The sequence below is a fragment of the Nyctibius grandis genome, chromosome 4 (genome assembly GCF_013368605.1).
Source record: "Nyctibius grandis isolate bNycGra1 chromosome 4, bNycGra1.pri, whole genome shotgun sequence".
In the NCBI taxonomy this organism is placed as follows: domain Eukaryota; kingdom Metazoa; phylum Chordata; class Aves; order Nyctibiiformes; family Nyctibiidae; genus Nyctibius; species Nyctibius grandis.
Genome location: NC_090661.1, coordinates 97,164,904 through 97,179,666, shown reverse-complemented (window position 1 = coordinate 97,179,666; position 14,763 = coordinate 97,164,904). Strand labels below are relative to the sequence as shown.

Here is a 14,763-nt window from a genome sequence, read left to right as displayed (position 1 = left end):
GTAATGTGCTGTCTTGACAGTGTCTGATCGATAGAAAATCTGGCAAATAATCGATGTGGGAAACAGTTCTTACCTGCTTTTTTTGAGGCACTAGTAGAGTAAGACTGTGCAGTATTATAAATTGATTTTAGCATATATGATTTCCAATTGCTTCCATAGTTATAAGCACAATAAACTGGGTTCAAATGTGAAAAACATTGACAAATGTGTTTGCAAAGAACTGAAAAAATAAAGGAAGCAACAGGCAGTTTAAGTTTTGCTTTAATAGCCTTGTGTACCAACATTCCCCTGCACAGGACTGACGGTTTGCTCAGCTGCTGTGTACAGAACAGCTGTTCTTGGTGACCTCTAACAAGGTGTAAGTAACTGGGGAACTCCATATGTCACAGTTCCACGGCCACAAAAAGTTGACCTGGGAAGAAAAAAATACTTGAATCAAGATTTACTTATCTATTTTCCCCCAAAAGAAAAATGAAAGGCTGTCAGCTGTCACCTTGAGGGTGTTAGTTCAATCCATAATCCCACTTAGGCCTTCCTAAAAGCCTGCTGCACAGAATATGAGCATCTGCATATTAACAGTAATGAGGTGAATTTCCTTCTTTTGGGGACCAGCTGTAAAATTTGAGTTTTAATACATCAATAAAATTAATTTCTAAATTCACAAATATAAAGCTCTAGATAAAAAAATCAGAAAGGGGTCTTGTTAGGCTTCCTTTACTTAGGCTAGGTGTTTAACTAGATTGCCCCAATCAAAGCTTTGCCGCTTTTTTTAGGAGTTCACACTGAAAGGGATTGCATCAGCTTCTCTAAATAATCCATGCCAATGCCAAACTATAAGGAAGTTTTTTTCCCTAATATCTAACCAGTATTTCTTCTGTTGTAAAATACATCAATTAAACCTTGACCTAAACCCAGTGGGTATGTGGCATGGTTGACTGTTACCCTTCTCAGACAGTTTATGCATATGTTTTTATGCTCCTCTCCAGGCTTTTCTTTATTGAGACACACATTTCCTTCAGCTGCTGTACACAGATCAAGTTTTCTAAATCTGTTTTGGTATTTTTCCAGACTTCAGTCTGTGTGCATTGTTCCTAAAGTATACTCTCCAAACTTGAAAATGACCCAGCTTCTGGTTACAGTCTTACCCCAGTTATTCAAACTGGAATAATTACTCCCTGGATCTTCTATGCAATACTCCTGGGAATGCACCTGGGAATGAGACTTGCTTTATCTTGGTTTGTAATTGTTTTGCTGTGGCAAAACAGTATACATTCTAAATTATTCTGTAGTCTGCTGTATTCCTTTCCAGACAGTTATTCTCTTGTTTGTACTCGAACATTTGATTTTTCTGTCCAAAGTGTAATATCTTGTCCTTGTCGTTACTGAACTTCACATTGTTGATTGCAAACCATGTGTCCAATTTATTAAGACCATTTTTCAGTCCTGTCTCCCAGAGTTTTTGCACTCCTTTCCCATTCCTTCTGACCTGTAAAAGGGATATACTTACCTGTGTCCATCTTCTCCATGAATTATATAGACTATTTCTGCTCCCAGTCTTGCCCAGAGCAGAGTAAATACGGTTTTATTCCAGAGAAATTCAATTTTTTTAGTTTCTTTTGGGTTAATTTCAACATCAAGGTATTTTGTATGAACTTGATCTTGAGAGAGGGCTCCACTGCAAATAGAATGAAGACAGCAATGCTAAGTTTAACAGTTTAGAGATTACCGAACTAAATCACATTCTCCACAAGATTTGTTTTTTCCTTCGTTACAACAGAAATTTGCTCTTTTGCTGTTCTTTGCACAGAACACCGGACCAGGACACAGGGGTATTATGCCCTGAACAGGGAGAGGATGAAAAACAATACTGAAAACTTTAAATGTGTATGTGGCAGGAGACCACCGGGAGATGACAAGGGTGGGGCTGGGTCTGCCTCCAGTGCCCAAGTGTGCTGAGTTTTGTGGGTATCACTGCAGGGAGAGCTCTAGGCGAGGTTTACAGGGAGGATTTTATAGATGATCTGGGAAGTTCTGTGAGGCTTTGGTCTGCATGTGCACAGAGGATGGTGGGAAAATGCGTGGAAGCACTTGTTTCAGAGCAGGTACAGAAGGCAGTGGGAGCTGCTGTTTTGGTAGTCAGTGGGAGATGATATGAGCTGTGAATGAAACTCACTGACCAGACTATATACAAGTGCCATTTACATAGTAGTGATGGCTTTTAACATATCCTAGGGAGAACAGAGGTATCCACTTTGCAAATTTGGGAAGTTCAGGCATAGGATTGCCTTGTATGAGGTCACACAGCAAATTACTGGCAGAGCAGAGGGTCTTGTCAGAATGTGGAGTGAGTGCTGACGTGTGTTGCCACGCTAGCATGGGAGCTGTTGTGCTAAAGTGTGTATGGGATGGGTGAGCACTGTATGAATTACGTGCGTTCCAGAGGTGTACGTTTATTTTTTTAAGAGCAACTCTGAGAACCACAGAACTCATGAAAAGGAGTTTTCTGTTTCCTTTTTGCAACCATCCATCTGGCCTAAATGGCCTTATCTATGTGATAATTTTTTTCATATCTGATGTTAAGTAGAATATCTGCAACACAGAGTATGTGTTTGCACTGCTTAAATATGTGGAAATGTGTAGATTAATGTTAGCATTAAATGCTATAGGGAAATATTAATTTATCTTACCTGGCAATTTCGTATTCTTTTGTGTTCCCCTTCATGTCATGGAAAACTAGGTTTATGTCTCCTCTCGTTTTCTTTACACCAGACAGTTTGATAAATACTTTTTGTCTCCAAGCTGTATAAAGAAAAGCAAAATAAAACTAGATTGTCATTGATACATGAGAGATCTAAAAAAGCTAGTATACTGGAAAGTTCTTTTTTTCCTAACTGGAATTCATTTGTGAGCTTGAATTTTGATAACTAATCAATAACTAATAGATATTGATAATTAATAGAGCATTTTTTGTCAAAGATGTTAGCACCTGTTTATAGAAGCAACAGAAGTGCATGACTGTAAATGCACTGTAAATCGCGTCAGGGCAATCACTTTTCAAACATATGATCAACTGTAACAAACCTCCTGCACTTACTAGTGAAAGGTGGGTCTGCTGCTGTATTTAAAAAATACTTTTGGTTTACCCTCTTCATTTTATCTGGAAATCTGTCAGCATAGTGCCCCATCATTGGACATTTCTCCTTGGAACATGGGAAGCAGTCTCCCTAGGGAAAATAAGAGCATCAGTTAATGAGGAGTATTTTTTTTTCATCCTAGCTCTGACAAAGTTGAGGCTCGAGATGTTGTTCTGATCTTACAAAGCTGTGGCAGTGCTGTTCGTTGTCATATCTTACCACCAAAACCTGATAAACTTGTTTCAGGTAATGGCTTCTGCACCCATGCATACAAAGCAGGTGTGGAGTGAGCAGGTTGAATACCTGTGTGGATGGTGGTCTGAAACTCCCTAGTTCTAATATGTTTCAGATAGAGTCTAGGACAAAATATAAGCCAATTTTACCCTCCCAGTTGAAGGGAACTTGCCTGCATTCACATTGAAACGCCACATGTGGGGAAAAAAAGGAGCATCATTCATAAGTGCATTTATTTAGGTGCTCTAATCAGTGCCCAGTGTAAATTAGAGAAGAGTCAATGATTTTGGAGGCTTCAAATGTCTCTTCTTCCAGCCAGGAATTAGTAGGGTAGATACATCTAACGTATATGCTCCTTGCATAAAGGTTTAGGGTGAGAATTGTACAGGGTTTAATTTTTTTTCATATTTGGTGATATCATCTGTGGTTCAGGATTCTTTTTCCAGACCACAATAGTTGGTGGAGCCACTGAGTGCCGTGCCTCACTGCACGCTTCCTCCTACCAAACTGCACCATGAGAGCACAGCCACCAGCACCCAAGTGCTCCGCGCATGTAGCGGGACCTATTGTGAGTGCAGAGACCTGGATTATTTTCTTTACAGCTCACCTATTCCCGGGCTGATATACTTACTGACTTAAAGGATTCGTACGATTCACAGGGATATCCGAGGTATCCGGTGGGATAGAGGATACTTTCAAAATAAAACTCATGGCTGCGTGAGTGATGGCACCCACCAATGGCTGTAGCGTCTGTTGGAACAACGTTTATGAGCATCCATGAAATAACCTCCCGTTCTCCTGTATGAGAGTTGCACTTGCTTCCCCATGCAAATAGCTGAGGCATGGAATAGAACAGCAGCGTGAGCTTGTAAATTCAGATGAAAAATTATCACACATTTCTAGTTACAGTATAAGTTACAGTTTTGTCTGTGTTTTATTCAGAGAACTGTGTGCCAGTTACCCCAAGATTTCAAGTGAGATGCAGTGGTCTGCTATGGCATAATAGTTCCTTTTAAGAAGAAAGAGAGAGAGAGATACACACACACGTCAATTACAGTTTTAAAAGGCATAATAGAGCAAAGAGAATCCATCAGCCTTCTGCCAACCTCTCCAAAGCCTGCAGAGAGAGAGAAGTCTCAGGCAGAGACGTGAGGTGTGTACAGTCCCTGGAAACACTGAGTGCTTTTGCCTAATCCATGCCTTATAGGTGTCGGATGCTCTTTGCAGCATCTGCAAGAAACCAAAGGTGGTGGTGTCATGCTGATGGTTTGGTCATGACACCGGCCTGTCTCAGCCTGGAAAAACTCCTGCTGGGGTTATTAGACTTGCAGACTCCCTGTTCCCTGCCTTTTTGTGTTCTGCAGGTCTGATTTCAAATTACGGAAGCAAAGCTTAAGCCTTTATTATGCCTTCTTTCCCTACAGTGTTCCCTGGAGAGAACTGTTCTGATCCAGCCTTATTGTTTTTTATTTCCTTTTCTTACTTATTAGTAAATAGGAAAAAAGCAATTTTGTTTTGCTGTTTTCTCCCAAACCCACAGTTATTTTCACAGTTCACGTTTCGGGATTGAACAAAAATAAAGTACTATGCATGTTGGGAATGTATGGCTACCTGCAATGACATCTTCAAAATCGCTTTGTTTCATCTCTGGAGTTAAATCAGTGCATCCAGGCATCGCAGTTCCTCCATTTGGGTAGAAGTCCAGGTGACCGGTGGTGTTATACATCCCAAACCCTGAGATACACGTGTAATGACGTCAGTGTCTCGGTGACATGCCCATACCTGCAGACACTTACTTGCACATGAACACTTACCTAAGGCAGGAAAGCGAGCAGCATTAGTGTGAATAATATCGACAAAGTTTGCATCTGAAGGATCCAGTCTCACCTCAGGAGGAGTGCCTTCAAAATAGGGCCCAGCAGGGTCTAAGCCTAAAAAACCCCCACATTCATTGGTTGAGGGAGGGAGAGAAGTGTTGCATGTGTTAACATGTCTTTTGCCAACTTACAACATCAGATATTCAGTATTGCATGAGGCATGTTGAATAATAATAATGTGAATTCTAAGCTAAACTGAAAAAAACTGTTCAATAATATGGTTTTGTGAACCTTTCTGCAAACTTATTCCAACAGAAGTAAAATATTTGCCAATAGACTATATAATAGCATCGTATTACAATGAAGGAGGTATTTGATTACCTGTGAGCTTATTACTGGCCTGTAAAGCTTTACAAATAGGAAAAACTAAGGATTCTTAGTATGTTGCTTTGTCTTTGTGTAGGGCTTGATGTAAGCCAGTGAATAACAGTAATGTTACAAACTTATTAACTGTGTTTGTCCTTCCACTGAAGAGTTTTTAACCTAAGTAGAGAAGGAGGATGTAATAATTACCCTCATTTCTCAGAAGCATAAAGTTCACATGCTTTTATGCAAGGTGTATCTGGTGCTGCCAATAATTTAATTCCAGTCCACAGACTAGTGTGTTGCAAGTTTCTTTCCTTTAGAAATGCGCTATGTTAGCTCTGTACCTCAGTGAAGAGCCTACCTGTTATCCGTCTGATGCCTCTCATCCTTCTTCCTGCCTCTCCTGCAGTATGTGCTCCCAGACTGTGGCCAATTAAATGGATTTCGTGAGGAGAATATCTGAAGATTTTCTGATCATTAAGGTGGTGGTGGGAGACAAGAACACAGGCTTTAAAGAGCAAGCAAGGAGGGTGTTTTACATTATGGGCCTTTGAGAACATCTAGACCAACTTCCTGCGTAGCAAACGGTGTGAGTTCCTTGAGTTAATTATTGTTTAATTTACACTAAGACTTGATAAAAATGATCCGGTCTAGAATTTTAAATACCTCATGATCATGGATGCACTGTTGTAGTGTTGGCTTACAGTTACCATATTCAGTTATTCTTGGTGACAAAATATGAACCTGCTTTCTTATTTAGATCAATGCCTAATTTCATCTTCCATCCAAATGATCTTATTTTTCTTTATTTACTCTATTATGGAGCCCCTTTTTATCACATCTCTGTTCACTGTGTGTCTGCTTAGAATATGTGATCATATCACTCAATAATATTTTCACTGATAAGCTTAAGTGGGGTGACATTCATTCTCCTCTTTGCTGAGTGTCACCTGTACAAGACCTGCACTGCTGAGATATTACACATCCATTGAAGGTGGAAATGGAGATTATTCAGTGTGTAGGCTGCACACAGGGGACACATTTCATCCAGGGGTTTGCTATTTTTTGTAACAACCAAAACCAACAAGGATTGGTTGCTAATTGCTTGAGGTTTTTACACTAAGTCTTGTTTTGTAATGTGTGTACCAAAATAAAAGCAGACCTGTAGTATTGGCCTGTCTACCTTTATTGTTAGATGGCAGATTCCTCTGAATACATCCTACTGCAGTACTTCTGTTTACGATGCAGCTTAACTTTTCCTAAAGTCAGACTCCAGAAGTTTGTAAATTGGGGAAAAGAAAAGAAAGTCTAAGGATCATTTATGCATTTTTGTAATGGAAGATAGAGACGCCTAGACTGCAAATGCAGTAACAGAGATATTAAATGAGAAACTGAACCCGTCTTCAAGTGACCTGGGATTTGTACACAAAGAAGAAAGTACAGAAATAATGCATGAGGCTAGATACAAGTTTCCTAGGTAGAAGCAGTAGATTGTACCCCAGCAGATTCTGGGGAAGTGGTCTTTGATACTCAGGTGCTCGCAAAGTTGGCACTTTGCCTTGTGGGCTCTGTACTCTCTTGCAGCACTTTAAGATGAACACCTACTGACCAGGATCAAGTCCGTAGCCAGGCAGGGTTCTGATTTTTCAGCAGTTCTAAGTTCTCACAAGTCTTTCTGCAGTCAGTGGGAAATGATCATACTCTTAAACTTTGCAACTGAGCAGCTCTTTGCTGTATGTGTAAACGTGAACGCTTGCCTACAGGAACACGAAGCTCACAACTAGAAGGCAACAGGACAGTTTATTGTGCCTGGAGACAGCAAATAAGGCATTATCGAGTGAACCAGCTCCTGTTCATTTGGGTGGTGCTAAGCTGAGATAACTTACTTCTAGCACATGTATATAATGCTGGCAAAACTCTTGCAAGCACTGAACTCACAGGCCTTGCCTCATTTCCATCTCATGCCTTCTTGCCTGTATCATCCTATGGAAATGTTGCCACCTACTGGTCTTTAATTAATTGGCACCTCTTTTCAGCCACATAAATTAAATTGCGTCTTCTGTGGCCGTGAGAAGTCCTTACAGAGTTGGTAATTAGTATAATTAGCTGGATCTCAACTGCGCATTGCACAGCTCTTCTCGAAGCACTGGCTGACCATACTGGACAAGGTTCAAAATCAAAGCGGCAGCATCATAACCCCACTACATCCGCTTAAGGACTGTAGGTGGTAAAGCTGTGTCTCTTACCTGTAAAGTTTTTATGAAATAAGCAATCTCAGCCCCAATCACGCGGACGTTGTTCACTGCCCTGACGTAGGTGCCTTTTGCACCTTCTGTCCAATCGACAGCAATGCAGTTGATATTTTCCACTTCCAATAACAGCTGATGTGGGAACACATAAAGAAAAGAATTTAAGGAAACAAAATAATGAACAGAGGTTCAACTTAAATCAGAATAAACATTAAAAGGTAATATAATCATGGAATTTCTCATTCTTTACTAAGCAGGGCTCTTCACTGTAGCCCGTATTGCACTGAAACACACATCTCTTTACAAAGCAGAATATAAGAAGCCATTCATCCAAGAAGTATAAATTATGAAAAACCTTAATAAAAATATTTTAATTCATAAGCCATTTGAAATAATTTGGAAAAGCCACACAACAGCACAGTAGTTCCTATGTACAGTATATGACTTTCTTTGAGGGATGTTGGTAGTTAAACTGAATAGCATAGGAAACAGACTTATTTACCAAGTGCATTTAAAACTTATAAAGTCATGTCAGGCTGGAAAGGTTTGCAGTAGAGTGGAAAGTTTCTGTTTTAACAAAGAAAGCCAATGTGTTGATCATCAGTATTGGTCACAGTCTTGCAGAGATCAGTGATTTTTCCCCTGGAAGAATCATGTATTAAAGTCTACAGTTGTAGCTTTTTGTGACTAAGGTTCACTTAAAGTTTGAGAAAGAACAAAGAGTGGAAACAAAAATTAATCCGTGATGAACAGTGGAAGGTGAATGACAAGGAAACCAGAAGCTTGAAGTGATTGCATTGAATCCTGGACTCCCTCCTCTCCATAAGTTTGCATGGTGGAGAGGCAGATAGAATTGCTTTTTCTTTTTGACTGAAAAAATTAGAAATTTAATATTCTAGGTTAAAAGTTGGCATAAATCTATGAACAAAAATAATGCTGCAGATCTGTGACTTAGTATTCAGTGGGGGTCTTTTTCTAGCTTGTTCTTTTCCTTGCCAGCATGGAAGAAGCAGAAACTAGAGTAGGTTTTGCTTATCTGTCAGAGCCAAGGCTGTCACCAACACAGTATGCTCCACTGGCCGGGTGCACCAGCTCAGTTTTGTGGTAGCTTCCACATTTCATCTTTGAAATCTTTTTTCATTACACTCTAATCAAACAGAAAGGGGGTTTTTTGGTTGTTGTATTTTTTTTTTTTTAAGAACTGAATAGTGGTGAACCAGAATAGTATTTGTAGACTGCAGCTTGAGCTTTACAACTGAGAAAGGCCTTTTGGCTGAAGGACAGTTCAATTGCCCCTAATGGGAGAAACAGCGAATTGACGTGTCTAATCTGATATTCTGACACTGGTGTAGAGACTGGGGACATCTGTGTTCAGTTTGTTGCTTTGATCTGATCTGTAGGGTTTGGGGACGAAAATTCTCTAGAAAGGTGCAATGTTAGAGATGACCAAGAAGCTTCGACTATGCTGCATCTTCCAGAGTGGGAACATTTTGGCTTTTGTGAAATTTACTTCTTGGCTGGTATCTGCTACTACCTAATGAATTGCAAAATGAAAGGTGAACACTAGTGCCTGAAGGATACTGACAGATTGTAGTTACAACTGCTGATGGAAACCACAGGATACTCTGTCATACCAAGCACATTTCTACCACCCAGCCTTTTTTTGCAGTGCTGCCAAATCCATGAGTGATGAAGGAGGTTTTCCTATGTGAGGAAAAATGTGAGTTTTGGATGGTTGAGGAGTTTATCGCTGAGATCACCTGTGAGTAAAAAAAAAAAAAAATAAAAAAAATATATATATTTTATCTATTCATACTTTTGAACTTTTAAAAAAAAGTCAGCTAGGTCATCCCCTCTGTAGGACTCAAGGGACTACCTTGAACAGACAGCATCTGTGATTGTTGGAACCCAGGGACCCCTGTATCTTGCCTTTCTCAGTTCCACTATGGTTTCCAAAGATGTTGTGTCCATGTGTTTTCTGCTGCTCCTATCTATTTTGCTTAAGGCAGAAAGAACCTCCTTAGGTAGAATATAAAGCCGCCTAAAAGGGCCACAGTATCACGCGATGCCTGTTGGCCTGAGTTGAACGAGCTCCTCCAGAGAGCAGCCCACCAGCTCCACATCTCCTGGTTCACCTTGCCCTCTTATTGACCTGACCTGTGGCTTCAATGTGCTGCTCTGCATCTAAGCAACAGCTGCTTTTTTTTTTTTTTTCTTCCTGGATAGGTGATGTTTCTATGCCTTTTTTTGTCATCAGCTGCTCCAGAAAGGCTGAAAGAATTTCATGCAAGGACTGCGTTCGATAGGGGTGAAGCTGATCTTCACACAATGCTGCAAGCTGCTTAATTATATATTTTTCTTTTACTCTCAGAACGGTCTCTGACCATCTGTATTGTTTTCAGACAAATACAGGGTCTGCAATGTGAGCTCAGGGAGTTTGGGTGTGGAAGGGCTGTGCCCTAGATCATAGATACATTTAAGTTTAGTGGTTGGGAAGTAGTTCAAGGTGTATTTTGACATATTTTATCAACAACAAAAGTGCCAAATAACCTGCTGCTGACTCTTTTCGTGTGTGCTCACGTGTCCCTGCTCTGCAGATTGTAAAAGATTATCACAGGTGTAACTTCTCATCCTTAGGGAGCCTGAGTTGGATTCTCAGCGCAGCAACCAGGATTGCTGTAAGCAATGATGTCTGCAACAGCAGCGATGGCATCATAGCTCATGCCAGAGGAATCCTAAACACTCCTGTACAGGTCAGGAGAGGCTAGGTCTGGGAGCCTGAAAGGGATTTAGCAGCTTCATAAGCATTTGCTGAAGTGATGTGGTCTCAGCCCCTGATCTTACAGGTTCTTCCACATTGCTCTGCTCAGTGTTTCAGGTCACAAGCAACTTGAGTAGTTCTGTCTTATTTTCAGAGTGCAGAGGGGCAGGTAAGAACGTAAAATCACTCAGATTTCAAGGTGGAAAGTGAGTTTGGAAATTGCATAAAACCAGTCTTCTTCAGACTTTTCTTTTTAAAAGTCACGATATCTTCCTAGCTCAGCTTCCTTGTCCAACAGCAGTATTTGCTCTCCTATCTGAATACTCAGAAGGCTGCTTATTTGAATGAGTCTTCAGCTTTCCTCAGAGACCTACATGCATGCCAAAGGTAGTCTGCCTTAACCCATATCCTTGTGTGGGAAAATGCCAGGTAAGCTGTTGTGTCTTAGAGTTTCTTCACAACATTTTTTTTTTCATGTTTTACCCCAAATAGCTTCAATGTTCATTCATTACAGTACCTTCAAACTACCTTCTTATGCTGACTTGTTTGCCTGTGATGAGTGACATCGACTTTTTAACAAGTTAACAAACATTTATAGGTTTAATCAGTTATTGATGTTAAAAATAAATGTCACCTGTGAGTTATTTCCTGTTTCTCTGGTGTAGAGAGAGAAGCTGGTGTTCACATGTTCTGGAGAGTCGGGCAAACCTGTCAGAAGTCTCCCTGGTACCCCAGACCAGGGTGGGTCATCTGTAAAACAGCCAAGCCTGGGGTAGCAAACTTCTTTACCTAGAATAGAAGAAACAACTTGTTTATGTTTTTGACTCTCTGATACTTGGTGATGGATTTGAGACTACAGCAGTCTGAAGAGCTTAAAACTAAGGATTTCATTTTATGATTAATTTTGAAACTGAGATTCATTCTTATTTTATTTATGGGTATTGCCTGAAGCAGGTAATACAAGGGGAGCTAAATAACTTGTGGATAAACCGAATAAAGACCCAGACACTGTTTTGACACCATTTTCTAGGCTTGTAAAGGATTAATTCAATTTCTTTTAAAAAGGTCTTTTAAGAAGTGCTTGTTAGAATTGCTCCTGCATCCTTCTTACTCCAAAGCATTGTGTCTCTGCTCGTAGGAATGAAGGATATCTACACAGTAACCTTGTACTGTGAATGAAATGATCATTTATTTCAATATAGTAGCTTTTTCTAGATCAAACGGGTCTCTTGCTCACTTACACTCAACTTTTATGTTTTAGCACTGTCTGTTGTGCTAAGCACCCTGTTGCTGAGCAGTTCTCTGTATAGAGCAGTCATGTAAAGAGGGCTTGTGCACTGTCTTGATAGAAGTAGGGCACATGACTGAATTTCTCTGTGAATTTTCAGCACAGAGTTGTATCTTCTATTCTCAATAATAAAATTTAAACAGAGCAGAGCCTTTTAGCATTAGATCTATGCACAGTAGTAGACATTGTCATGCAATGACACAGAAATCATACAACAACTTCAGTGTAAAGGAAAAAAACAGTCATCATCTCCTATATATGATTTCATATGAATTCACCTTCTAGTGGTAGTTTTTATGGAGTGTCTCACCTGCTACTGTGCCAAGAAGATAAAATGCCATAATCCACATTCCAACCACCTAAAGCAAATTGAATATACAGGTTAAGCATTTTATTTAGAGTAATTTGTCCTTTTAAAAAGAGTGTAATACAAAGAGACACCAATTGACCATAAGCCAGCAACATGCCCTTGCAGCAAAGGCAGCCGTTAGCATGCTGGGCTGCATTAGGAGGAGGGTTGCTTGTGGGACGAGGGAGGTGATCCCTCCCCTCCACTCAGTTTTGCTGTTCATTGCATTTCTTGCACAGCCAATGCTGCGTGCAGGTTGCTGATGGAGTGAATCGGATCATGAGGTCCTGAGTTTTGCCAGCCATGAGGAGATAGGTGGGAGGTGTGGTAGAACACCTGTAACTTGGTAAAGTCTGCATGCTTGGCAGCATCTTCAGGCTGCTTGTGCTTCTTTTACCCAGGGCTCTTTGCCTTTCTGCACCTTCATATCCTTGACTTTATTCAGATTACTTTCCTGTACACTTTTCTCACTTGGCTTTCCCATGGCAAGAGTTCCATGTATTTCACTATTCTCCTCCCCTCTCGTTTGTCTCATTCACTGTTCTCAATTTCCTCTTCTTCTGGGTGTTTCCTATGGCACCCGCCTCCCCTTTTCCACGTACTGCTCTTCTTGTAAAGCAAAAATTTTGAGCTGTCACCCCTGGCCACTGAGATAGCTCATTAGAATTGAGAGAAAACAGTAAATTTAGTAGCTATAATCTTGCTATGTGGGAAACTGTCTCTGAGGGATATTTTTTAGAGATTGGTCAATGTCAGGAACCTAGAAAACCAGTGCTCCAAAGGTCATTGACACTACCAAATGCCCTCAGAAACTAAAAAGAAATGATTGGGAATTTCACAGAGTTTGTCCTTGAAGCTCGTGTCAAATGTCAAACAGGAGAAGTATACGTGATCCACCTATGTGCTTCTTTTGGTGAAAGTTGGATTACTTGGCTGTGATGATGTGGTTTCCTAACCAAGCCAAGTGGGATAGGTCAGAGAGCAGAGAATGTGTCTCTGAGCACTCTCTAATCAGCTCTGAAGTCCCTGTGTGGTAATAGCTTGTTGTTTATGTGGTACGGCAAAGGGGCAAGGCTGAATATCTAAGCAGTGAGCTGGAGTTGCAAAGTGCAGAGCTGAGAGGAATAATGGAATTTCCTTGGAAATACAATTCTGTTTCCAGTTCTAATATACCCACTGAAGAACTCAATAGGGAAGAAAACTAGCTGCTCAGGGAGAGTGGAAAGTGAAGAGGAAGTCTGGCAGTCGGTAAGATTAAAAGGGAAAAGGATCAGGAGTTATTCTAAGCAGCTGGTGATAGACAAGAACAGAGAGGTCCTAACTGTTAGCCAAAAGGAGCACCTCTGTTCAGCTGGAATATCTGTCAAGAAGTACCCATCATCGTGATGAGAACCTGGTGACAGTGCAGGAAAATCACAGCAGATGTGGCTCATCAAATGTATTGGAGAGTTCGGTGGGATTTGTTGATATTTAATGAGAACTCTCATACTCAGGAGAGGTATAGTCCGTGTCGGGAGCAATACAGCAGGAAGGATAGTATAATTTCTTTTCAGACCCAAAATCTGAAAGGCGGCTAATGAGTTTAGAAAATGTGGGAGGTTGTTGCCAAATAAAAGTGATTAGTAGTTTCCTTTCAGAGGTTCTTCCTTTGAAGGTAGAAAATAGAAATGAACATGTAGCTAGGTAAGCAATGGAAGAGGCAGATTTTTTATTTTTTTTTTTTGTGGAATGTTGTTTCATTCTGTTATTGAGGTGTAGTTTGGGTAGGAGACAGAGCAGTATAGAAAACCTACCCACTAAAAAACTATCTTAACCTAATGATGAAAAGATTGCAAAGAGGTTAAGAAATTATGTCTTTTTAGAAAGAATTGAGTCAGCATACGATTTGATGGGGGAGAATTCTTTCACTGGGCATTTAAGAGGCTTAGTGTTGAACAAGAGGAACTGGAATGACTTGTTTGTGAACGTGATCTCAGCCCAGTCAGTATTGCTGGCTGTTGAACACTGAGCTCAATGAACAGAGGACGTGCGCTTCTGAAGCAAAACCAGCAAAAAATATTTCCAAATTGCTGTTCAGCTTGGAAAAAAAACCCACGCAAATATTCATAGACTGACATACTAATATATAAAACCTCCACTGGAGCAGTAGTTGTCCTTCACAATAGGCTGTCAAGTCACCTTCTGGACACTGTTGCTCAACCTGTGATTCATGGGCACTAGTGAATGGTTTGTGAGTTATGAGAAAGTCTGCATAATGACTGTCAACAGTGTATTTTTAAGTCCCACACATGTACCCACACACCTTCCTCAGGACATGCACTTAAACAAGCACACACGGTCTATCCATGAGAAGCAAGCCCAAATCTCAGGGTTTTTAATTATCAGCATTTTTAACCTAATAATCCCACTGCAGTAATTAGATTTTTTTTTTTTTAAATTTAAAACAAGAAATGTTATTCTATATAATTGCTAAGAATTTTACTCACCATTCTTTTATCACCCTTCTTATCTCTTTCCCTGGTGAGCAATAACAGGATACAAAACAGCCACTGTTTTCTGTAATGA

At 40.3% G+C, this 14,763-nt stretch overlaps 1 protein-coding gene across 1 annotated transcript; it reads right to left on the bottom strand.

Annotated features, from left to right (window-relative positions):
* Positions 1–348: 348 nt before the first annotated feature.
* Positions 349–14,763, bottom strand: LOC137662709 (pancreatic lipase-related protein 2-like). The gene is made up of 13 exons (XM_068399375.1): positions 14,685–14,763; positions 12,160–12,208; positions 11,196–11,350; positions 9,435–9,560; positions 7,798–7,932; positions 5,913–6,021; positions 5,183–5,299; positions 4,980–5,102; positions 4,000–4,118; positions 3,095–3,224; positions 2,688–2,799; positions 1,508–1,675; positions 349–412 (listed from the first exon to the last, which is right to left on the bottom strand). The coding sequence occupies exons 1-13, from the start codon at positions 14,685–14,687 to the stop codon at positions 349–351; spliced, it is 1,410 nt and encodes a 469-aa protein (XP_068255476.1). The 5' UTR covers positions 14,688–14,763.

Bases quoted from the DNA above. Each gene is read 5' to 3' on its own strand.
- LOC137662709 (XM_068399375.1), bottom strand. The intron at 9,561-11,195 runs GTGACATTTATT...TTTTACTCACAG, and splicing joins AAACAGGAAATAACTCACAG to GTGATCTCAGCGATAAACTC. The intron at 5,103-5,182 runs GTAAGTGTTCAT...CGTGTATCTCAG, and splicing joins TGCTCGCTTTCCTGCCTTAG to GGTTTGGGATGTATAACACC.